General features: G+C 61.3%; 1 protein-coding gene across 1 annotated transcript; it reads left to right on the top strand.

The window, feature by feature from the left end:
- Positions 1 to 1786: 1786 nt before the first annotated feature.
- MYO15A (myosin XVA) lies at positions 1787 to 23210 on the top strand. Its single transcript, XM_090151884.1, has 63 exons — positions 1787 to 5408; positions 6334 to 6416; positions 6514 to 6577; positions 6653 to 6762; positions 6869 to 6943; positions 7094 to 7184; positions 7592 to 7695; positions 8168 to 8231; positions 8307 to 8420; positions 8529 to 8690; positions 8766 to 8879; positions 8976 to 9034; positions 9237 to 9360; positions 9451 to 9546; positions 9670 to 9801; positions 10002 to 10127; positions 10385 to 10462; positions 10671 to 10825; positions 10943 to 10988; positions 11097 to 11221; positions 11427 to 11544; positions 11625 to 11800; positions 11869 to 11953; positions 12127 to 12180; positions 12292 to 12373; positions 12463 to 12593; positions 13160 to 13255; positions 13341 to 13576; positions 14059 to 14228; positions 14316 to 14388; positions 14533 to 14724; positions 14820 to 14917; positions 15002 to 15090; positions 15200 to 15326; positions 15463 to 15521; positions 15644 to 15707; positions 15792 to 15930; positions 16103 to 16193; positions 16279 to 16375; positions 16600 to 16721; positions 16948 to 17007; positions 17131 to 17206; positions 17517 to 17632; positions 17709 to 17827; positions 17906 to 18047; positions 18295 to 18406; positions 18536 to 18610; positions 18975 to 19180; positions 19278 to 19411; positions 19487 to 19553; positions 19710 to 19782; positions 19939 to 20012; positions 20097 to 20179; positions 20330 to 20460; positions 20603 to 20697; positions 20931 to 21008; positions 21207 to 21303; positions 21389 to 21549; positions 21644 to 21777; positions 21862 to 21995; positions 22092 to 22225; positions 22484 to 22624; positions 22715 to 23210. The coding sequence occupies exons 1-63, from the start codon at positions 1872 to 1874 to the stop codon at positions 22814 to 22816; spliced, it is 10302 nt and encodes a 3433-aa protein (XP_090008010.1). The 5' UTR covers positions 1787 to 1871; the 3' UTR covers positions 22817 to 23210.
- The last annotated feature ends 34 nt before the right edge of the window (positions 23211 to 23244 follow it).

Here is a 23244-nt window from a genome sequence, read left to right as displayed (position 1 = left end):
CATTTTTGGGTGTGTGCCAGCTGGTTTAAGCACAAATCTCAGTTCATGTTGCACCCAGCTGCTATGTGTTCTGCAGCATCTGCTCCATCCTCTCCTCCAGGTCACGCCTTGCTCCAGGCAGGTTTCCTGGCCAGCCTGGATGCAGTGCACGTTGCTAGGGAACTGCTGGTCCCCATGTTCTTGGGTTTGGTTTTAGGGATGGAAGCAGCCAGCTCAGAGGGCACTAAGGAGAGAGCCGTGGTGCTTCAAGGCTTGGAGAGTTCCTGGGGAGAGGTCTGGAGTCCTTTAGTGGTGATGTGGTCAGAGGATGCTCTGGACCCTACTGCTGTCCCAGCTATCCTCAGCTCCCTGCAGGTTCTGTGCCAAAGGCATATGGGAAGGCTGTACCTTTAGTATGAGATGGCATGAAGTGGGTCTATGGGTGGATCTGGGCAGGGCTGTGTGGGAGCTCATCTATCTGGGGCTGTGCTGCCCACTCCCCTTTGTTCTCCCTCTCTTGGTATGTCTTCTTGGTGAGCCCTCAGTGTGGCCACAGTCATGGCAAAGCACGGGGAGCTGTGCCAGTGCCATATGGTGCTGAGAGCATGGCTGATGCCCACTGCCATGCCATGCCTGCCTGCACAGCTCCTGGAGGATGGAGGGTGGGGGTAGGGATCACATAGGGTGGTTGGATGGAGGATAGGAGATGATGGGGACCATGGAGGGTGGCGGGGTGAAGGTAGGACCTGCAGCTCTCAGAATGAAGCACAGCACAGAGGGTTGGGGCTGTGGGGATGGCACGGGGGGGTTGGCAGCCACTGTGCTGCACTCCATCAGGCTGTGCCAGCAGGTGAATTGTGCGGGGTGCAGGATGGGTGCTCGTGCCGCCAGCAGGGCTGTTACGTGTGGCACGGTGATGGCAGAGCTGTGCGTGGGCCAGGGTGGGGAGGAGGAGCTGGAGCAGTGCCACCTCGCCTGCACGGCTTGCTCTGGGCAGCAAATTCACACCGCTGCTGCTGAAAGTTTCATGAACCCACAGCGGCACGAATCCAGGGCTGGCATTAAGATTTGATGCGGTCACCCTGCAGATGGGCACGTGCGTGTGTGGGCACTGCTGCGGGACACGCAATGTGCACATGACATCGGGGTGACCCCACGCTGCACACCGTGGGCTCCCTTCTCTCCCTTGCTTCGAGTGGGTCTGCAGGGTATGATTTGGGCTTGTGGTCCTCCTCTGTGACTCCCCATTGCAATGCAAAGGTGGCAGAGGCTGATTTTAGGTTGGCGACGGTGCTTTGTGCTGATATGAGTGCAGGTGGTGGTGTTTGTGTTCACCTATTGAAGGATGAGTGGCTCTGGACTGGGGCGGCTTTGGGGGCTCAGGGCATTGTTCCTGGGGCACAGAGCTGGTAGTGCCGTGTTTCAGCTCTTGTAGCATCCCACTGCACGCCAGGAGCAGCAGGAACAGTGCTTGCTGTGGGGCTTACCCTTCCTACACCATCTATAGAGGTGTTTCTTGCCTCTCCTTGGCTCCTTCGGAAAAGTCTCCGTGCAGGAGCAGCTCGTCCCTTGCATTATTCATTCTGCCGTGAGCCCCGAGGTTGGGTTACAGCTGGCAGCCCCGCGGCCAGCATCTCGGGCCGGACTCGTGGGGCTGGGTGGGAGGCAGGCGGCAGCTCCTGCTAGCCCTGCACTGCCGGCCCCACACCATGCCCAGCTGGGAGCCCCTGCGGGCAGCCCAGGGAGCCACACACGGGCACGTGGCCCACCGAAACCAGGCGCAGGTAAATAACCATCCCTGGGATAAGGGTCGACTTGTGGCATCTGTGCAGGGCATCGCTAGGGCTGGAGCGGGCGTGAGAGCCGGAGCATGAGCGGCTGTCACCGGCGGGATGGTCGGCAAGAAGGGGGAGGCCAAAAAGGAGGCGGATGGCAAAGGGAAGGGGGGCAAAGGGAAAGGGAAGGATGGCAAGAAGGGCAAGGAGGTGGTCAGCGAGGTGGAGGAGACATCAGACAGCGAGCTGCTGAAGGAGGAGAGCAAGGAGTCCGAAGCGGTGGAAGAGGAGAAGGAGAAGGAAAAGGAGAAGGAGAAGGAGAAGGAGAAGGAGAAGGAGAAGGTGGAGGAAGAGGAGGAGGAGGCTGCATCGGAGGAGCCCAAGAAGGGGAAAGGGAAGGAGAAGAAAGGGGTGCTGAAGGCGGTGGTGGCCAAAAAGCCGGGCAAGGGGAAGAAGGTGCAGCTGGAACCGGAGGAAGAGGAGGGTGAGAGTGATGCTGCATCAGCCAAGAAGAACCTCAAAGGCGCCTCCAAAGCGGCGGCCGACAATGCCAAGAAGAAGAAAGGAGCCAAGGGCACGGAGGCCAAGGCCCAGCCTGCCGAGGAAGAGGAGGTGGTGGCGGCAGCCACACCGAAGGCGCGGGCGAAGCGTAGCCTGCGTAGCACCTCCAGGCTCTTCCTGGGCTTCAAGAAGCTGGGGCTGCAGCGGCCCAAGAAGGGGCAGTTCAAGAACACCTCCCGCTTCTTCTGGGGGCTGCAGAAGCAGAGCACAAAGAAGAAGAAGAAGAAGAAGAACAAAGCGGTCCTCAAGTCCACTTCCAACCTCATGGTGCGCTTCAAGCACGTGGGGAAGAAGAGGAAGAAGGAGGAGGCCGCGGCTGCCCCACCGCCCAAGCCGGCCTTCCTGCTGCTGCACCGGGCCGGGCAAGCAGCCGAGGACGGCACGTCGCTCTTCCGCCGGCAACCGGAAAGGAAATTTAAGCCGCGGGCACAGGTGCTGAGCAAGGCGGCGGCCGCCACGGGCTGGCTGGCCAGGAAGCTGCTGTCGCGGCGCGGGCGGCTGACGGGGGGTGGCCGGGCGGCCGACACGGCCTGGCTGTCCCGCATCGGCGCCAAGAAGCTGCCGTTCCCTGCGGAAGACGAGATCCTCAGGCACCGAGCCAACATGAGGCGGCTGCCGGCCGGCAGTGGGCCCGCGGCTCCCGGCGCTGAGCGGCGCAGCAGCATGGCGAGGCGCCCGTCCTCCCGGCGGCGGTCGCAGCATGGCAGGCCCATGGGGACGCCGGCCCCGCGCCACGGGTGGGCCCAGGAGGAACGGGGTGCAGCCTATGGACGCCGGCCTGGCTACGGCAAGGAGGAGCAGGAGGGGCCCTATGGGATCCGTCATGGATACGCCAAGGAGGTGCCAGGTGGGGCCTATGGCCGCCATCTTGGCTACACCAAGGAGGATGATGGACCCTATGGCCGTCGGCGTGGCTATGCTGAGGAGGAGGAGGAGGGACCCTATGGCCTGCAGCATGGATATGAGGATGAGGAGGAAGACTACATCCACTCACCCACCGCAGCTTACCCTCCAGGGTACGGCTTTGAGGACGCGGTGCCGACCCGTTATGTTGATTACCCTGGCTATGAGACAGAGGATGAGTATGGATTCGATGGAGGGTTTTGGGATGAGAATGAGCCACTGGAGCACCCCTATGGCTACTTGGAGCCCGAGGATGAGGACTATGGGTCTCCACTCCACCTCTACGACCCTTACAGCAGTGACCCAGAGTACGGCGAGGAGGTGGCAGGACCTTTTGGTTACAGGGAGGACCCGTATGAGGACTTTGGGGAGCCCCTTGGCCTCACGACTGGGGGGTACATGGGGGATGAGTACCCTGAGCACCGCATCCAGTACAGTGAGGGCGGGTGGGCACCGCGTACCCAATCTTCCTGCAATCCCTACGCTCTGGGGCTGGATGAGATATCCGAGGCTGAGGAACCAGAAGATTGGCAGGAGGAAGACAAGGATTATCCCTTCTCTATCCTCAGCACCTCCTCGTTGAAGGGCATGCGAGACACGCTGTCCTCCAAGCTCTCCCTCAACAGGAAATTCAGGCTCTTCCCAAGGCCCCAGGTCAAGCTGTTTGGCAGGGACCGCCTGGACATCTCCCTGCCTCCATCCCCACACCGCGATGAGGATGACTACGATGAATATGAGCCGCCATCCACCAGCCCCAAAGCAAACCGGGGAGGCCGGGTGTCAGCAGCGCGGGTGTGTGGTAGCCCTTTGGGGCAGTTCCTGCAGCGTTCCCTCTCACAGCTCCAGCCCCTCGGCCGTGCGCTGCGGGGCATGGGGAATCCCTGGGATCTCCAGCCTTCCTACAGGCGCTTTGGCCATGGGACAGAGCGTGCTGGGTCTGTGCGGGTGGGTAGCAGCCGGGATCCCCCGCCCCGTGAACCGGGAGCTTCACGGCCATCCTCTCTCCGCAATCCCTTTGTAAACCCCATGCGCTCCCTATCGCCACCACCAGCCCAGCAGCACCTCAGCAGCGTGCGAGGTGGGCGGCCGCGGCGCTCCGTGTCTTTCGGGGCCAGCTTCCGCCGTGAGCCCCCTGCTGTGCCGCGGGCACCCCCAAATGCCGCGCCGCCAGCTCCGGCATCACGGCATTCGGGGGTGTCGGGGAGGCCCCTGACCCCGCGGCCGTCACGGCGGAGCAGCTCTCCTGGGGCGAGTCCCCCGGGACGGCTTCCCCTGGCCTGGCCGCGGCAGCCCGAGCCCCCCACCAAAGCTGTGAAGCCTCTGATGAGGAGCTCCTTCCTCGCACCGCCCTCACGCCCCGGCAGCCGCCGACTCAACCCCTCCTGGGATGAAGCCCCCGCCATGCAGCTGCCTCCCTGGCAGGGCGCACCCCCACCGCCCAGCCCTGCGTCTGGGCCCCCCAAATCCTTCATCCAGCGCATCGGGCAGCCCCTCGCTGGCATGGCCCCGCGCTCGCCACCGCCAAGGCCGCCCCCTGCCGAATCTGGGGGACGCAGCCCATCCCCGGGACGAATCCGTCATGTGGGGCAGTCCCTGGCGTCGCTGATCGTGGGGAGCATGGCCTCCTCCAAAACTCCCTCGTCCCCACCGCCTGCCCGCCGCCCCCTATCTCGCTCGCCCTCCCCACCGAGACGCGCGTCCCGGAGAGATGTGGGCACCCCCAGCTCTCCGAGCCCCAATGTGGGGAGCCCCCATCTCTCTTCCTCCCCTAGCGCCCGCCGCCGCAGTCCCCCACCCCGCGGCCGCACCCCCGGCTCGCCCCCCATCCTCCGCCGCAGCTTCCGTGCCCCCGAGCCTGCCGAGAGCGAGGCCGTGGCTGGGGAGGACGGCGCTGGGCGCTACGCGGTGGTGACGCCGCAGATCCAGAGGTTGGACTCCTTCCGGAGGGCGTCCCGCATGTACAAGCAGCACTGGTCCAAGCAGCACGTCGTGCGGGTGCGGGAGATGCCCGACGCCTGGACGGCCGAGCAGGGCTACACCCGGCACCCCGCCGAACGCGGGCGGCAGCGGGCGAGCCAGAGGGGAGTCGACATCGGCCGGTACCTGGGCCAGCGCTCAGCGAGCGCCTGGAGGGACAGGCACCCCTGGGCGGACGGGTACCTGGGCAGCAAGCAGCCCTGGCGCAGCAAGGTAATGCCGGCCGTGCAGCGAGCGAGGGGTGGTTTGTCACAGAGATCGTTATGGGATGGAGATGGTGGGCGAGTGGGCATCACGTCCGGCCCCGACCACCAGCACTGATCTGCCTGCTGGGAGGGGAGAGTGCGGTGCTGAGGGGTGTGAGGCATCCAGAACCATGGGCTGCGTTGGCAGGGTGGGGGGTGAGTGACTGGGAGTGGTGGGGGGGGTCCTGCACGGGGACTGGGCTGGATAGGGGACAGTTGTTGCATGGCCCCCCCGTGCTGCAGACACCTGACTCTGGCTGGCTGCAGCCCACGTATGGAAATGCTGAGACCTGATCTGCAGGATGGGGCGGGAGAGGTTTCGTTAGCAGGAGGCACCACGACCCCGGCCGGTGTCTGCTTTCCTGCCCACTGCTGGGCGGGAGCCAGCGGGGGCTGCGTACAGGCTGTGGTGCAGGGATAGATGTGGTGCTGGGTACAGCCGTGATGCTAGGTGCTGCTGTGGTTCCCGGTACAGCTGTGGTGAGTCATTAGGTTTGGAAAGGAATTCAAGTCCAGCTCCAGCCCATTGCACCAACCCACGTCCCTCGGTGCCACATCTCCACACCTCCAGGGACGGTGACCCCACCACCTCCCTGGGCAGCCTGCGTGCAGCCATCTCTGCCTGTTCCTGCTCAGGATCTCCAGCAACAGCAATGGGCCAGTCCCAAGTGTTGCCTCACCAGGGCTGCTCCCAATTTTCAGCCCTGTTCTCTGCAGACGTGATACTTTTGTTACAGGGACCCATTTTAGGGCCATGGGTGATTGTTCATGGTCCCTGCACTTACTGGTATTGGGGTCATAGATGGCAATTTGGGGCGGTGGCACTGACCCAGGTGGGATGTAGCAAGGGAATGGCGATGCTGTGATGGTGCCCATGCTGTTTCCCTGTGTAGATGCAGTCGCTGTGCAGCCTGCCCATCGTGCGCTACCAGGAGCCGCAAGAGGAGGATGGGCTGGAGGACATGACCCAGTTGGAGTGAGTGCCGTGGTCCCATCCAGGGACAGCTCCATCCCCATGGGGTTGTGGGTCCTGTGCCCCTCGTGCTCCCTAACACAGCCTCCCCCTGCACCAGGGACCTGCAGGAAGCCGCAGTGCTGAGCAACATCCGCACACGCTTCGAGCGCCAGCTCATCTATGTAAGGCAGGGCTGCAGGGGTCCCCTGGGGGCACTGCTCCCCCAGCACCCACAGCCTCTCATTACTCTCCTGCAGACCTACATTGGCAGCATCCTGGTGTCGGTGAATCCCTACCGCCTGTACAACATCTACGGGATGGAGCAGGTGCTGCAGTATGAAGGCAGGGCGCTGGGCGAGAACCCACCGTGAGTACTGCATTGCTGTGCCACCACCCACCCCCAAATCTGCAGAGGCTGAGCTGCCCACGTTGGCGTGACACAAGGATGCCTATGTGCCTCCCACTGCTTCCAGGCACCTCTTTGCAATTGCAAACGTCGCCTACTCCAAAATGATGGATGCCAAACACAACCAGTGTATCGTCATCAGGTGAGGGGTGGCCGTCCCCACGCACTGCCCATAATTAGCACTGCCCTGATTGCACAGGGTGCACCAGCCCGGCCCCATGGATATGTCTGGGAATGGGGTGCATTAGGGGTGCACTGGGTGGGTGTGCTAGAGGTGGGCTTTGCCTTTCAGTGGGGAGAGCGGCTCAGGGAAGACGGAGGCCACCAAGCTGATCCTGCGCTACCTGGCAGCTGTCAGCCAGAAGCGCAGCACTGCACAGCAGGTAGGGGCTGCCACTCGCCCTGTCCTCACCCCTGTCCCCACCCTTGTCCCTATCCCTGCCTCCCTCCACTGCTCTCTCCTTTGTCCCCATGCTTCCACCTGGACCACGGCAGATAGAGGTACTTGTGGGGCATACAGACTGAGATGGCTCAGTGAGGCTGAGCAACACGGTGGCATTTCTGCCACATCACCCCATCTACATGGGGACAGTGAGGGTGGGAGCTGGAATCTGTGTACATGCATGTGCATGGGGTTGTTGCACTGTGCTGCATCCCAGTGCAGGCTGGTGATGTTGCACGCCTCCAATTTAGGTGTGCAATAGTGATGGCACAGCCTGGGGGGTTGGCACAGCATGTCTCGTGGCTGTTGGGGTACCTCACCTGTGCTCTCCCCATTGGCTGTGGGCAGATCTTGGAGGCAACCCCCTTGCTGGAATCCTTCGGCAATGCCAAAACTGTGAGAAACGACAATTCCAGCAGGTTTGGGAAATTTGTGGAAATCTTTCTGGAGGAGTAAGTAACACCCATCATTCTCACGTGTCCATTCCCACCCCATGTCCTCCCCATCCCGGTGCCCTGCCCTGCTTCTGGACCACCCCCATCATTCACAGCTGGGGTGGGACATGCATACAGTGCTGCTTTTGAGAATGAAATATGGAAAGGGGAAAGGCAAAGACAGAAAGACACATGGCATTTGTTGTCTCCTGCCCATGGTGCAGCAATGCTATGCCAGAGGTGGGCACCCTGGCTGCCTGTGGGTCCCCATGGTCCTTCCTGAACAGCACCACCAATTCCATAGGGATATCCATAGGGATAACCAATGTCATCTTGGGGTGCACAGCTCCTGTCATGCTTGGGAGCCCACTGGGAGGAACCTTGGATTGGGGGTGACCCCTGCATATAGCAGGAGAAGGGGGGGGGGGGGCACGGAGCCATCCTGCAGGTGCCCAGGTTGTCAGCCAGGTGCCCACTCTCACCCCTGCAGTGGTCTGATTTGCGGTGCCATCACCTCACAGTATCTGCTGGAGAAGTCCCGTGTGGTCTTCCAGGTGGGTGCCAGGGGGGTTCCTTCAACTTTATCCACACACCCCCATTGCCCTGCAGCTCATCCCTCTGCCTCACAGGCCAAAAGCGAGCGCAATTATCACATCTTCTACGAGATGCTGGTGGGGCTGCCTGCCCAGCAGCGGCAGCGCTACTGCCTGCAGGGAGCTGAGACTTACTACTACCTGAACCAGGTGGCGAGCCCCTGCCTCCTCCTAAGCCTTTCCAGGGGGCTCATGGAGTCCCTCTGTGCCATACCCCTTAAAGTCTGGGGGTGCTGATGGCACTGGGGTCTGTGGCAGGGTGGGAACTGTGAAATCCCCGGCAAGGATGATGCAGAGGATTTCCGCCGGCTGCTCAACACCATGGAGGTCCTGGGCTTCAGTGTGGATGAGCAGAACAGCATCTTCCGCATCCTGTCCTCAGTCCTCCACCTGGGAAATGTCTACTTTGAGAAATATGAGGTACGTAAGCTCTTTTGACCCAATTTGGGGTGCATACAAAGGGAAAGCCCTGTTCCATCACTCTGTGTCCTGCAGACGGACTGCCAGGAGATTGCCACGGTGGTGAGTGCCACAGAGATCAGGACAGTGGCTGAGCTGCTGCAGATCTCCCCCGAGGGCCTGCAGAAGGCCATCACCTTCAAGGTGACGGTGAGTGTGGGGGGGACACCGCTCCAGTCTGAGAGATGCGTTGGTGACCGTGGCTAAAACCTCAGTCACATCAATGCTTTGTGTGTCCCCAACTAGGAAACACTGCGGGAGAAGATTTTTACCCCCCTGACTGTCGAAAGTGCTGTGGATGCTAGGTAAAGGGAGGTGGCCTGGGACTGAGAGGATGGGGACATCACAGTAGGGAACAGGGAAAAAGTGATGATCTCTATGCAGATTTGGTGCTAGAGGCCATGCATGCAGACCTATGTGTGATGTGCATTGTCCAGGCAGTACAGGGTGCTGCAGGTGCATGGGCAGGGTGCCTTGGTCAGTGCTCTGCTCACCCACCCCTTGTAGGGATGCCATTGCCAAGACCCTCTATGCCCTGCTCTTTGGCTGGCTCACCGACCGCATCAACAAGCTGGTGTACCCACGGCAGGATGCCCTTTCCATTGCTATCCTGGACATCTATGGCTTCGAGGTGGGCACAGACCTCAGTGTATACTCGATTTCCCCAATTTTGCTGTGAATAGCTCTGGATAGTTTCATACCCCACTGCTCTTTTTTGCAGGACCTCAACTTCAACAGCTTTGAGCAGCTGTGCATCAACTATGCCAACGAGTACCTGCAGTTCTTCTTCAACAAGATTATCTTCCAAGAGGAGCAGGTGGGCAGGAGAGCGGAGCCATGCTCTGCTCATCTCTGGCCATGTCACCATGGATTTGGGGACTTTGGGGTGTCAATGTGCCCAGCCTGGGGTGCAGGGCTCAGTGAGCTGCTGCCATGGCAGGAGGAGTACCTGCGGGAGCAGATCGAGTGGAAGGAAATCCCCTTCAGTGACAACCAGCCCTGCATCGACCTCATCTCCCAGAAACCCTATGGCATCCTCCGCATCCTGGATGACCAGAGCTGCTTCCCCCAGGTGAGGCTGCCCCGAGCTGAAGCACCGAGAATGGCACCACCAGGTTGTCACCATGCCCAGGTGTCACCAGGGCTGCTCAGCTCCTGGACTATCCTGGACCATCTGGGAGGCCCACTGTTACCTGGCTGGTTGTCCCCATCCTGGTGCCACCAAACTGCCTGAGCTGTGCCATGGAGCCTCACCTCGCTGTCTGCCCCCAGGCCACAGATCACACATTCCTGCAGAAGTGTCACTACCACCATGGGACCAACCCATTGTACAGCAAGCCAAAGATGCCACTGCCTGAGTTCACCATCAAGCACTATGCAGGGAAGGTGACCTACCAGGTGTGTGATGGGTTATAGAGCTGACATAGAGGGTTGTGGGGCTGATCGTAGAATCATAAAGGTTGGTAAAGATCTCTAAGATCACCAAGTCCAATCATTGATCCATCACCACCATGCCCACCAAACCACGTTCCTAAAATCCAGCAGCAGGGGGCAAGGGGCAGCCCCAGGGAGTGGTCCCCTTCCTGGAGAGTCCCAGCCTAGAGCTCCTCACCTCCTTGCTGGGCTTCTCACTGTGAGATTTTGCCCTTTGCCAGGTTCACAAGTTTTTGGATAAAAACTATGACCAGGTCCGTCAGGATGTGCTGGACCTGTTCATCAGCAGCAGGACCAAGGTATGGCCCTGCCTGGGGCACTGGACGCAGACACATGCTGCTTGTAATGTCTCCAAGCACTTGTCCCCCACTCAAGGGGACCAGCAGCAGATGGTGTGACCCCACGCCCTTTTACCATTGGGCTCCCCAGCCTTCGTGTCACACAGACTGCTCTTGAGTGGCCACCAGGGCCACCTTCCTGCTCCATAACCCTTCCTGTCCCTCCAAGGTGGTGGCCAACCTGTTCTTCGGCCATGCCCAGGTGCTGGCCCGGCAGAGGAGCCTGGTCAGGAGGAGCAGCACCAGGACGCGGCGTTACAAGGCTCCCACTGTGGCTGCACGGTTCCAGCAGTCTCTCCTGGACTTGGTGGAGAAGATGGAAAGGTTGGCACAAGCAGAGCACTCACGACACTGCTGGAGGGAGGGGGATGGCTGGACCCACGTCCCAGGTGGCCAGGCTGGCTTTGTCCCCTGTCCGTTGATGGCATCTCTCCAATACAGGTGCAACCCCTTCTTTGTGCGCTGCCTCAAACCCAACAACAAGAAGGTGAGCACGGTGGGTGCATGGTGCCATGTGGGTCCTCATGTCTCCTTGGCCCTCGCTGGTGAGGATCTGCCCACATGGCCACCAAGGCTTCACTCCTTGTCCCCCCAGGAGCCAGGACTCTTTGAGGCCGATGTGGTCAGCAGCCAGCTGCGCTACTCGGGCATCTTAGAGACCATCCGCATCCGCAAGGAGGGCTTCCCCATCCGCATCCCTTTCCTCGTCTTCATTGACAGGTGCCTGGGGTGTGCAGCGTGGTGGCTGTGGGTCAATCACTGCCAGCTCTGGGGAACCCACAGCAGGGAGCTGAGAGCCCCCCAGTTTGAGTTCAAAGCGCCAGGAGAAGTTGCTATCCCAGGCAATGGGGAGGGCCCATGCCAATGTGGTGGGAGAAGTCCCATGTGGTAGCAGTGCTGGTGACAGTGCTGTGGGCTCTCCCAGGTACCGCTGCCTGGTCGACATGTGGTCCAATGTTGTTCCCAATGGGGCCAACTGTGTGGAAATGCTGAGAAACCTCTGCCCCGTCAACCCCAGCATGTACTACGTCGGTGTCAGCAAGGTACCAAAGGGCTGCTGGAGAATTTGAGGTGCTCAGGTACAAGTGATGTACCATGGGGGCTCACGGCATGCTCCCCCCAGCTCTTCCTGAAGGAGCAGCTCTACCAGGCACTGGAGAGCAAGCGGGCCCGTGCCCACCACCTGGCTGCACTCACACTGCAGCGCTACGCCCGCACCTTCTTTATCAAGAAGCGCTTCCGCTCCCTGCGCCGAAAAATCGTCCTGCTGCAGAGCCGGGCGCGTGGCTACCTGGCCAGGTAGGGCTGGAGGTCACTGGGGTGGGGGGGCAGCAGGGGGCACAGGATGATGGAGTGCCCTCCTGCAGGCAGCGGTACCGCCGCATGAGGCACACGCTCATCAAGTTCAGGTCACTGGTACACATCTATGTGAACCGCCGGCGGTACCTCAAGGTGAGGTGGGCAACGGGGGCACCACCAGATCCTGGAGCCCTTCAGACTCCCATCCTCACCATCTCCTTGGTGCTGTGGATAGGGAACACCAGGGCAAGAGCACCTTGGTGTGGTCCCATGCCTCTGGGTCTCCATGGTGCTGGGGCTTATGTGTAGCATCCCTGTGCTTGCAGAGGAAGGAGGATGCACGCCGGCGGGCAGAGGAGGAGAAGGAGAGAAGGAAGCAGGTAATGGAGCGATGCTCTCATGCCCTCACCCATTGCCATGCCACAGCACTCTATGGTATTGGGGATGAGGAGAAGCTCAGTGACGAGGCCCCATCCCTGTGCTCACTGCAGGAGCTGACGAGGAGGGAGGTGGTGGACGTGACACACCTGGAGATCCCTGCTGAGCTGATGGGGCTGCTGGAGGCCGCGGCGGGTGAGTGGGTCAGGCACAGTTCCCAGCCTGCACCACCCTCATCCCCATCCCTGGCTGCGGGTGCCAGAGCTGCTGGCTGTGTGCTGCAGCTGCCCGTGAGGTGAATGCTGGCTGTGTGGTCCTGGTGCCGCCGCCGGCATTGCAGCCCGACTCCCAGCTCACCCTGCCCCTCGACATCAATGATTACTCCATGGCCAAGTACGTGCGGGGCCACTTCCAGGTAAGGGTGGCACCGGCCGCCTGCCCCAGCAGACAGGGGGCTCACGGGGGTCCTCATTGCCCTGGATGTGGTGCAGCTGTTAGGTTTGGGGTCCCCAAGGTGGTGCGCGAGTGGGGCTGGCTGCGGGGCGGCTGCGGTGCTGCGTGGAGCTGGAGGTGGCCCCCGTCCGCCCGCCCTCCCTGTGGGTTCTGTTGTCTCCAGGGGCCGCAGGGACCCCGCTGAGGTTATTGGAGAGAGACCCGCCGAACCCTCCTGGACACCCAACGCGGGGCCGGGAGACCCAGGTCGCTTTGTTCCTTGGCCCTGGCCACTTCGTGTCTTTCCTCTTCCTCCTTTTCCTCCTCTCCCTCTATTTATACTGCGTGTTTCCAAGTCCCCAGGATCTCCAACAGCATCACATCCTTCTCAGCCTCCACAAGGTGCTGGCCCCATCCCACATCCCAACCCTTTCTCAGTCCCAAAGTCTCCATCCTCAACACTCGGAGCATTCCACTGTGTTTCCCTGGGTGGCAGCAGCAGGGTCCCCCAGGGGGGGCAGGTAGCCACGGGTGTGGGTGTCACCACAGGAGCCGGCCTTTGGGATGCTGACAGCCCCACTGGTGGCCCCGCTCACCCGGCTGGATGAGGAGCTGTGCCATGAAGCACTCAGCCTCTTCAAGTTGGTAGGTGGGAGAGAGCAGAGTGAAGAAGAGGAGCTGAGCTGGAAGGAAGGAGACAGACAGCCTGCACCCCGCTCTGTCCTTACAGATCCTGCGCTTCATGGGTGACCCGGGGCTGGGTGGCAAGCAGGAGACTCTTTTTGGCAACTACATCGTGCAGAAGGGGCTGTCGGCACCAGGGCTGCGGGATGAGCTGCTGGCACAAGCAGCCAACCAGGTCTGGCGCAACACCAATGTCAACAACGAGGAGCGGGGCTGGCTGCTGCTGGCTGCCTGCCTCAGTGCCTTCCCCCCATCCACCGCCTTCGACAAGTACTTGCTGAAGTGAGCTGGGGATGGGGGCTTGCTGGGACTCCAGGGGTTGGTGTGGGATGGGGTCTGGGTCCATTGTGGGGATAATCTGGAATGCACCACTGGGGACAGTGCCCAGATTCTGTGGGTCGCATGTTTATAGACAGCCTGGTAACAGTGCTGGGTGCTTCCAGAATTCCCTAGGACCATCCTGGCACATGCGCCCATGGATGCTGCTCCTATCTGAGAGTGTTCTGAGGTCCCCATGGATGCTGCTTCTATATGGGAGTGTTCTGAGGTCCCCATGTGGTCACTTAGGCTCAGCCTGGTGCAAGTGTCTGAGGATGTTGTTCCCATCTGAGGTCCCCACCATGTTTCCTCAGGGTCAATCTGACACATGTCCCCAGAGAAACTTCTCTCATCTGGGAACGCTCTGAAGTCCCTCCATGGTCCCTTACAGCCTGTGTCTGGGACCACCACAGGGTCACCCCTTGGTAGCTGTCCTTTCCCCACAGGTTTGTCTCTGACTACGCCTTTGCTGGCTACAAGCCGGTGTGCCAGCGCAAGCTGATGCACGCCATGGCACGGTCCCAGCTGGGTGCCCGTGCTTACCCACCCTCACTGCTGGAGTGGACAGCGAACCGGCGGCAAGCCAGCATGGCACTGCAGCTCTTCTGCTTCAATGGTGTGGGGTGGCACCGAGCTGGGTTTTTTGGGGGGGTCCCAGTCAAGAGGGGACCTTGGAACCCACTCACCATCCATCCTTCCCCAGGCGACCAATTCTCCTGCCCCGTGCACTCTTGGAGCACTGGTGAGGACCTGGCAGGAGATGTTCTGAAGCACAGGTACCACCAGCTTGGCTTCTCGCAGCTCCCCCTAAGCCATCTGGGATGAGCCCGAATCTGGGGTGGGAGCCACACTGCCCAGCTCTTGGGCATGGTGTCCCCCAGAGCGGGGTCAGCCTGTCCCCAGTGTCCTGCTGTCAGCAGGGGGCTGGTGGAGGGCTGGCGCGGGTGGTCCGTGGCCATGAAGGTGGGCACCCAGTGGGCTGAGCTGGCTGGCCATGATTACGTCCTGGACCTCATCTCTGACCTGGAGCTGCTGCAGGGTTTCCCCAAGCAGAAGTCCTGCTTCCTCATTGCCTGGGACGGGGCGGGGAGCCGGGACCATGCCAGCCGGGCGTAGGTACCCGGGATGGGACACAGCCCTGCAGTCAGCACAGGGCTGGATGGGTGCTGTAGGGACACGGGTTGGTGCAAACCCTTACTCTCTGTAGGATGCATCCCATGGATTTGGATGAAGTGCCGCCTCCTCCAGCTGTCAGAGCACCCACACTGCCATCACTGGTGGAGACAGAGGGGTACCCACCACATGGTAGGGCAGCCTCTGGCCCTGAGCTGCCCATGGGGCTGTGCTCACTGCAGGGTTTCTGGGCTCATCCTGCCCTCTGCCCACCAGACACCGACTTTGGGGAGCACAGAACCCAGAAGGGTTTGGATCGGTACCTGGACAGCTTATTTGACCCAGTGCTCTCCTATGGCAATGGGGTGAGTGGTGTCCCCCTGCCCGAGGGTCAGCAGAGCCAGGGGCATGGGGCATTGCACAGGCTCCATAGTGGGGCTGTGCCTCAGTTTCCCCTGGACACCTGGTCACCAGGAGCTGGAGAAGCCTGCTGCCATCGTGCAGAGGATGAAGGGAGGCGGCAGCGTGGGAGGGGGGGACAGCAGTAGTGGTGCCAAGCAGCAGCAACCCACCATGCCCACTGACACACGGCAGCCAAGGGGTGAGCTCCTGGGTCCCTCCCTGTCTCCATGCCATCATTTCCCCACCTGATCCTTAGTCCCTTGACTTGGGGAACACCCTGGCTCCCTGCAGTCCTCAGTGCTGGGCTGGCTGAACTCTCCATATTGCCTTCACAGGTGAAGAGCCAGCCTCACCCCCACAGCACCGCACAGACCCCAGCCCACCAAGGGCCCCGGTCAGTGGGGCAGGGCTGGGAGGGGCTGAACCCATTCCTGTCAAGGCTGCTCCCCAGCCACTGGGGCACTGGGAAGCAATGGGGTAGGGGATAGGTCCTCATGGTGCAATTCCACCTTGTAGGGCAGAGCAGCAGAGGGGGCACCCACACGGGCCCCCCAGCCCCGGCCCTACTCACAGAAAGCAGGTAAGGGGTGCCTGGGCCGGGAGCTTGATGTCAAGCAGGCTGGTTGCCCATACAGTCCCCATGAGCCACAATTTGTCCTCACAGCACCCACGGGCTGGCAATGGAATGGTGAGCCTGTGCAGCACTCCCGGCTGAACTCGGAGCACATCCCACGGCCCACACACAACATCCGTAACATCATCCGGCAGTGCCAGCCCACCTCACGTGGCCCCCAGCCCCACAGGTACCCCCAGGTCCTGCTCTGAGCTGTGGGGCTGCCAACTGCGTCCTCTGGCCCCATTAGCCTCTTACTGGAGGCTGTGTGATGCTGGGATGTGGGTGATACTGGGATGTGGGCAATGCCTGGATGCAGGCGATGCTGTGGTGTGTGTGACATCAGGCTGCTGTCTCCATAGCAAGCTCTTTGGGAAGAAGCTGGATCCCCACGAGGAAGCCTTGCAGATCCTGAAGGAGCAGCTTTCAGCAGCCCGGGTGCCTGCAGCTGTGGTAGGGATGCGGCCACCCTTGTGCCTCCTGTGCCGGGGGGGGGGGAGCTGCCAGCCCTGACATTAGTCTGCTCCCTGCCTCGCAGGGGCCCACAGAGGCTGTGGCTGCAGTGAAACCGGTCCCCAGTGGCAGGTACCAGCTGAGAGCACCAAAGGGGCGACTGGGAGCCTCCCGGCCTCCAGGTATTGCAGGGCAGAGCCACACTGGGGTCCCAGGGCAGTGGGGCAACTTGTCCTTCCCCCATGGCACCAGGTCTGGATACAGGTCCCAATCTGCAGCATCCTCATGAGATAATGGCTGTGCCCTCCCTGAGCCACAGTGGTTCTTACACCTCAGTTACCCCTGGCAGAAAGGAGCTGTCAGCTGTCCCCCCCAGAGTCATGCAGGGCTTTCCATCCCTTTGCAGTCTTCGTGTCGAGGGAGCTCCCGTCTGAGGCGCAGCAGGTGCAGACCCAGCTTCATCGCAGCTGCAGTGAGGACTTCTACACCTACTGCAATGTGCCCTGGAAAATATACATCCGCAAGGAGGTGCAGGGCTGGGGACAGGGCTGGGACTGAGGACAGGGCTGGAGACAGCCTGCTCCATGTGGCATGGGGGGAAGTCAGGAGGACATGGTGTGAGCAGCATCACCTGTTCCATGCTCCAGCGGGACACTACCTGTCCCCTCTGTACTGGAATAAGATTGGTGTCAAATCTCTCCATGGATAAAGGGGATTTTCCCCAGCTGAGCTGTGCTAATGTCCCTCCTGGCAGGTTTTCTACCCCAAGGACAGCTTCAACAACCCGCTGCTGCTGGACCTCATCTTCCGGCAGGTGAGGAGCAGAGCTGGCCCCGCATTTCCACCTCCAGCTCCACAGAGCTTCCCACAGCTCAGCTGAAGGCAGGGAGAGCTGGGGACATCAGGGATACATAACTCCCTGTGCTCCTCACCCCAGATCTTCACCGACACACTCTCTGACACCTGCATCCGCATCAGCCCCGAGGAGCGGCTCCGCATGAAATCCCTCTTTGGTAATGCTCATCTGCACCCCAAATACTGCTATTCCTGGGAGGGAGAGAGAAACTCATAGTGGGGTGCTCCCATTCTCCCACTCTGGCAACTCCCCATCTCTTGCCACAAGTGATTCTGCTTAAATGTGAACCAGTTTTGCCTGTAAATGAGCTGGCTGTGACCGGGTGTTTCACAGTCACAAGTTGTGCTGGGGCTCAGCCAGGCTTGCTGCTTTAGAGCGACATGTTTCACTGTTCTGGTCAGGCTGGGAGATGGGATGAGCATCTCGCACCAGAAGCCCCATCCAGAACCCCTTTGCTTTCCCCACAGCGGAAAACAAGCTGGACTCCTTCAGCCCCGTGGCCACTGAGAGTGTCAAGAAGGAGATTGTGACGGCCGCCCGGGACAGCTGTGAGGTTTATTTCTCACGCCTCTTCCCTGCCACGGTGAGGGCACATCATGGGGTGGGTGGGACACGGCGGTGACAGTCCCTGTGCCTGGCTGATGTGCAGTGATGTGCAGGGCAGCGTGGGGACGGGCGTGCAGATCCTGGCTGTGTCCCACACTGGCATCAAACTGCTGCGGATGGTGAAGGGCACCAACATGCCTGGGGAGCAGCTGCGTGTGCTGCGGGTGTACAGGTAGGGGCTGCCCCATGCGTCCATCGGGATGGGTGCTGTGGGTGCCCGGTGCTTCATCCTGCCCTCTACCTGCCCCAGCTATGCAGACGTGCTCTTCGTGGCCACCCCATCCAAGAACATGTTGGAGTTCAATCTGAGCAGTGAGAAGTTCATCCTCTTCTCCCCAAAAGCTCCTCAGGTGAAGGCCATGGTGGATCACTTCATCACGGAGCTCAGGAAGGTGTGGGACACATCTTGGAGATGGGGCGGGCAGTAGGGGACAGTCTGCTCATGAGATACTGCCTGGGACCTGTAGGGTGGGGTTGGTTCTTGGTGGAACCTTGGGTGGTTCTACAGGTGCTTGAGGCCCCTGTGCATGGGTATGCATGCATTTCCATGGTTGTGCAACCGTTTCCATGGGTGTACATGCATTTCCATGAGTGCATGTGCATGCGTGCGTGGGCTGTGCCAGCCCCCCCTGCCCCCAGGACTCCCAGTACGTGGTGGCCGTGAGGAACTACAGTCCTGAGGATGGGGCTCAGCTCAGCTTCCACAAAGGAGATATCATTCACCTGCAGCCACTGGAGCACCCCAAGAGAGGTGAGCCACCTCCTGTCCTTGCCCCTTGCCCTTCATGAGCTCGAGGATCCCACCCCACCCTCAGCCAGGGCACAGCTCTGGGGACATGATGGTGGCCTGGAGGTGGCCACCCCTGTGATGTCCCCACAGATCACTACTATGGCTGCGTGGTTCGCAAGAAGGTGATATACCTGGAGGAGCTGAAGACTGGCACCCAGGATTTTGGTGGGTGGCTCTGTGGTGTCCCTGTGTGCGTCCCCAGTGTGTATCCATGTGACCTGAGCCTTGTTCCCTCCTGGGGTTGGATCCCACTTCTGCTACCCCCAAGCTAGCAAGCTGGCTTTGGCTCTTTTTAACACCAACTCAAAGCAAAGGGATGCTCCCTGTGGTTCCCATCCTGGACGATTGCAGCACTGGGTGCTGCTCCACGTCCCTGCATCCAGTGTGTCTCCTCTGCTGTGCCCTTGCCTCACACAATGCCAAGCTGCAGCTGCTTCCAGCTGAAAGTCACAGCCAGACCCCATGGCGAGGGCTTGTGGGTGCCACAGGGTGACACCCGGGGCCATCCCCACCCCTCTGCCTGATGCAGGGTGGAAGTTTGGGGCCATCCACGGCAGGTCAGGGCTCTTCCCAACTGAGTACGTCCAGCCCATTGCAGCCCCTGACTTCGTCCACTTGCCAGCGGGGAGGAAGGAAGAGCCTGGGGACAAGCAGGGCAGAGTGGCAGCCTCAGGGGCTGTGGCCATGGCTGTGGCTTCCACTGCTGTGGCACAGGAACTGGATCGCAAAACTGAGGTAAGTGCTGCTCTGGGGCTACTGCTCTGTGCACGGTGCCAGCTACGCCCTGTGCCCAGTACTGGCCATGCCCTGTGCCTACCGCTCCTTTCTGCAGGGGTCTCCGACCAGCACTGCCTTCCCAGAGGGTCCAGAAGGTGACAGCAGCGAGCAGCTTGGGGATGGCGCAGGGACCCGCCCCATGCTGGCCTTTGCCAGGCGGTATTTCCGTGCAGCGCAGCGTGGGACCACGTGAGTGCCCGATGGAGGGACGGGGACACGATGGGGATGGCTGTGCCCGCCTGCTTCCTCATCCCTCTCTCTTAGGGAGTCCTGTGGGAGCAAGGGCAAGATGGATGGGCCCAGCGGGATGGAGATGCTGAGGTTCACCAAGGTGGGGAACATCAGAGATGACAGTGTCATGCAAAGCTGGTGTTTGTTGTGGTGTGCCACCCTGTGCCTGGAGATGCCCCTTGCTGTGGCATCATCTGTGATCCTTGAGGTCTGATGTGCTCAAGAGCTCCTCCAGCACTCACCCTCTCCCCCCCAGATTCCCATCCAGGAGTCGCTCATTGAGTTCACGGATAACAGTGTCAACAAACTGGCGACTGAGGCTTTCCAAGGTGGGCACAGCCCCCCAGCCCATCCCCTGCCCCATGGGTGGCCAGATGAAGTGTCTCCTCCAGCCTGCTTGCCCCACGTGCTGCAGTTTGGGAGGCTCTCTTGCCCTGGGGAAGGGATGAGTGAGCTCTGTCACCTTGTGGCTTTGTCACCCCCAGCTGTGATGAAGTTCATGGGTGACCACCCTCTGCGAGGGCAAACAGAGCTGGACATCGTCTGCACCATCCTCAAGGTAAACCCCACAGCAGAGTGGTGATTGGTGGCAGCGGCCATGGGGATGTCTCCAGCCATGCACCGAGCAGTGCCTTTCCCCCAGCTGTGCGCCGAGCACGAGGTGCTACGGGATGAGGTGTACTGCCAGATCATCAATCAGGTCACTGACAACACCAGCTCCAAACCGTGAGTCCCTGTCTCCATGCTAGAGGTTGGGCTGGGGACAGCTGTGTCCTCTTGCAGCCCACACTGCACTATGCTGACCTCCGGGGCTGTGGGTGCCACCATGGACACCCTTCGCTCTCCCTGAGGCTCAGCCCAGCCCCTTCCCTGCAGGGACAGCTGCCAGAAAGGCTGGAGGCTGCTCTACATCCTCACTGCCTATTACAAGTGCTCCGAGGTGCTCAGGCCCTTCCTCCTGGCCTTCCTGCGGAATGCCAGCGTGCGCCCAGAGCTGCCTTTCCAGGGTAAGGGCTGCATATGCTCCAGGGACCTTTAGGAGAGCCAGAAAAGGGCAATGTCCCAGCTCAGCCCCATCCCACCTGCTTCTGTCCTGTGCTGCAGAGCCCCCGGGGCTGTCATCCCCACACCAATCCATGTCTCTCTCAGGCATCTCCAAAGCCTGTGAGCAAAACCTGCGGAAAACCCTGCAGTTTGGTGGCCGCAGCCTTTTCCCCAGCAACATGGAGCTTAAAGCCATGGTGGTGAGGTCATGGGGTGCAGGGTAGGGCTGATGCCAGCTTGAGATCCCCTCCTAAAGTTTGGGATGTCTCCCATGTGCTTGGGAGCCTCCCATGGGGGAAGCTCTTTTGGGGATGCCCTGGGCTTTCAGGGGGGCAAAATGTGGCTCACCATGGCAGGGGCACCCAGGGGAGCCTGGGGTGTCCTTGTGGGGTGTGAGAAATGCACCCCATGCCTGATGTGTTCCCCTACACAGGCTGGGCGCAGCGCCAAGCGCCAGCTCTTCCTCCTGCCTGGCGGCATCGAGCGGCACCTCAAGATCAAGACGTGCTCAGTGAGTCAGGGAACACGGTGGCTGAGCGCAGCCCAGGCGCACGGTCACTGAGCTGAGGGACACTGAGATAAAAGTGATCTCTCTGGAGATCATTTCCCTGGGGAGCTGTGCAACGTGAACCCCAGCGAAAGAGCTGGTGGTGGCCATGAACGTGGGAGGGGATGTGGCACCACCCCAACCCCACATCTCTGTGCTCAGGTGGCTCTGGATGTGATAGAGGAGCTGTGCTGCGAAATGGGGCTGCAGCGCCGAGAGGCTTTGGATGAATATATCCTCTTCGTGGTCACCAACAGAGGTGAGGGGCCAATAGGCTCAGTCGTGCCACCAGGCGAGCACCAAGTGGGGACCACCACTGTGCTGAGGCTGCCGGGGCTGCACAGGGCAGAGCGTGCGGCCTCTGACACGCCGGGAGTACATCTTGGATGTGGCCACCGAGACCGAGCGCCTGGACGCTGGCTACACCTTCTGGTGCCGCCGGGTGGTCTGGGGACAGCCCCTCAAGTTTGATAACGAGCTCTACGTCACCGTGCACTACAACCAGGTCGGGGTGTCCTCTCCCAACCACTGTTCCCTCCCAACAATTCACCACCCCCAGTGCTGGCTCCAAGCCGTATCACCGCGCTGTCTCCCTCCAGGTCCTCCCTGACTACCTCAAGGGGCTGTTCACCGTCCTGCCACCCACCAGGCCAGGAGAGCAGCACTTCCAGCAAGTGGCCAAGATGGCTGCTCTCCAGTACCGAGCCAAGGATGGCCACCACCTCCCCACCATGTATGGGACAGGCTGGGAGCCCATATCCTGCAGAGACTGGGGGCCCATTGGGCACTGAAATCCCTGATCTCTGTGTCCCTGCAGGCGGGAGGTACAGGACTACATCCCCCCACAGCTCTTCCGCCTGCTGTCAGCCCCATCCTGGCTGCACATGGTGACCCAGCACATGCAGCAAGCACAGGCACTCAGTGCCCACCAGGCCCGGGCGCAGTTCCTGGGTGAGGGCTATGGGACAGGGACAGGGACGAGATAGGCAGGTTTCTTCATGGGCAATCCAAGAGACGCCATCCTCCATCAACCCCCTCCTCCTTCAGGGCTGCTGAGTGCCTGCCCCATGTTCGGCTCGTCTTTCTTCTACATCCAGAGCTGCAGCAACCACGCCATCGTCTCACCCTGCATCCTGGCCGTCAACCAGAATGGCCTCAACTTCCTCAGCAAGGAGACCCACGTAGGTGTGGGCTGGGGGCTGAGCTATGGGAAGACCCCATAGTCCATGGTGCAGGCTGGCACAGGGCTGTGCAAGCCATGAGGAGAGGTGGGGGCTGATATCTCCCTCCCAGCACAGTGGGGATCCCTAAAGAGCATAGAGCAGGGGCAGGAGGGCCTTCCCTACACACTTTGGGGATGTGCTGAGGCGTGCACCTTTTGGATGTGGACCCCAGGACCGCCCTCCCAGCCCCCATCTCCCCCCCCCCCACACCCCCAGGAGCCCGTGGCCAAGTTCTCGCTGAAGGAGCTGCAGGCGACGCGGACGCAGCGCCCGGCGGCCGGCTCCAGCTCTCCCTACGTGGAGATCACCACCGGGGAGCTGCAAGCCCAGGGCGTCACCCAGCTGCAGTTGGAGCAGGTTGGTGGCTATGGGAGGACGGAAGGGCCCCGGGCGTGCCCCGACGTCGTGTCCCCCTCGCCACGGCCCGGCCCTGTTCCCTTCCGCCAGGGCCTGGAGCTGTGCCGCGTGGTGGCCGCGCACGTGGAGAGGCTGCTGGGGGCGAGGGAGAAGAGGCTGACGCTGCCGCCCAGCGAGATCACGCTGCTCTGAGCCCGCGGCCCCGTCCCCGACGTGACCCCCCCACCCCCTCCTCACTGTAACCCCGCACAGGATTTTATACAAGCCCGCGACGCGGGGCCTGGCTGTATTCGTGCTGTGTGCTGCGCTCCTGCCATCCAACTCCCCCCGCACAGAACCGCGTAGCTCTGCCCCGCACCGGGCACGGAGCCCCCGGGTCCTCCCATCCGCCAGGGGGCGGTAGTGTCCCTGCGCCACGCGGCTCGCAGGCATCTCGCCGGCCACCCCAGCGCCCGCCGGCGTTATCGCGAGGACCCCGCCAATCAACCGTCGGCTCGCACTTCCGGCAGCCAATCAGCACCGAGTCCCGAGGCGGCGGGGCGGGGCCGCGCGTCGCCGCCGCCGTCCGTTGCGACGCGAGGCGAGAGCGGCGGAAAGGGGGAAGGGGCGGGGCTTCGCCG

The sequence above is a fragment of the Phasianus colchicus genome, chromosome 16, assembly GCF_987193195.1.
Source record: "Phasianus colchicus chromosome 16, bPhaCol1.hap1.1, whole genome shotgun sequence".
Taxonomy (NCBI): Eukaryota; Metazoa; Chordata; class Aves; order Galliformes; family Phasianidae; genus Phasianus; species Phasianus colchicus.
This window is presented reverse-complemented; position numbering and strand designations above follow the sequence as displayed.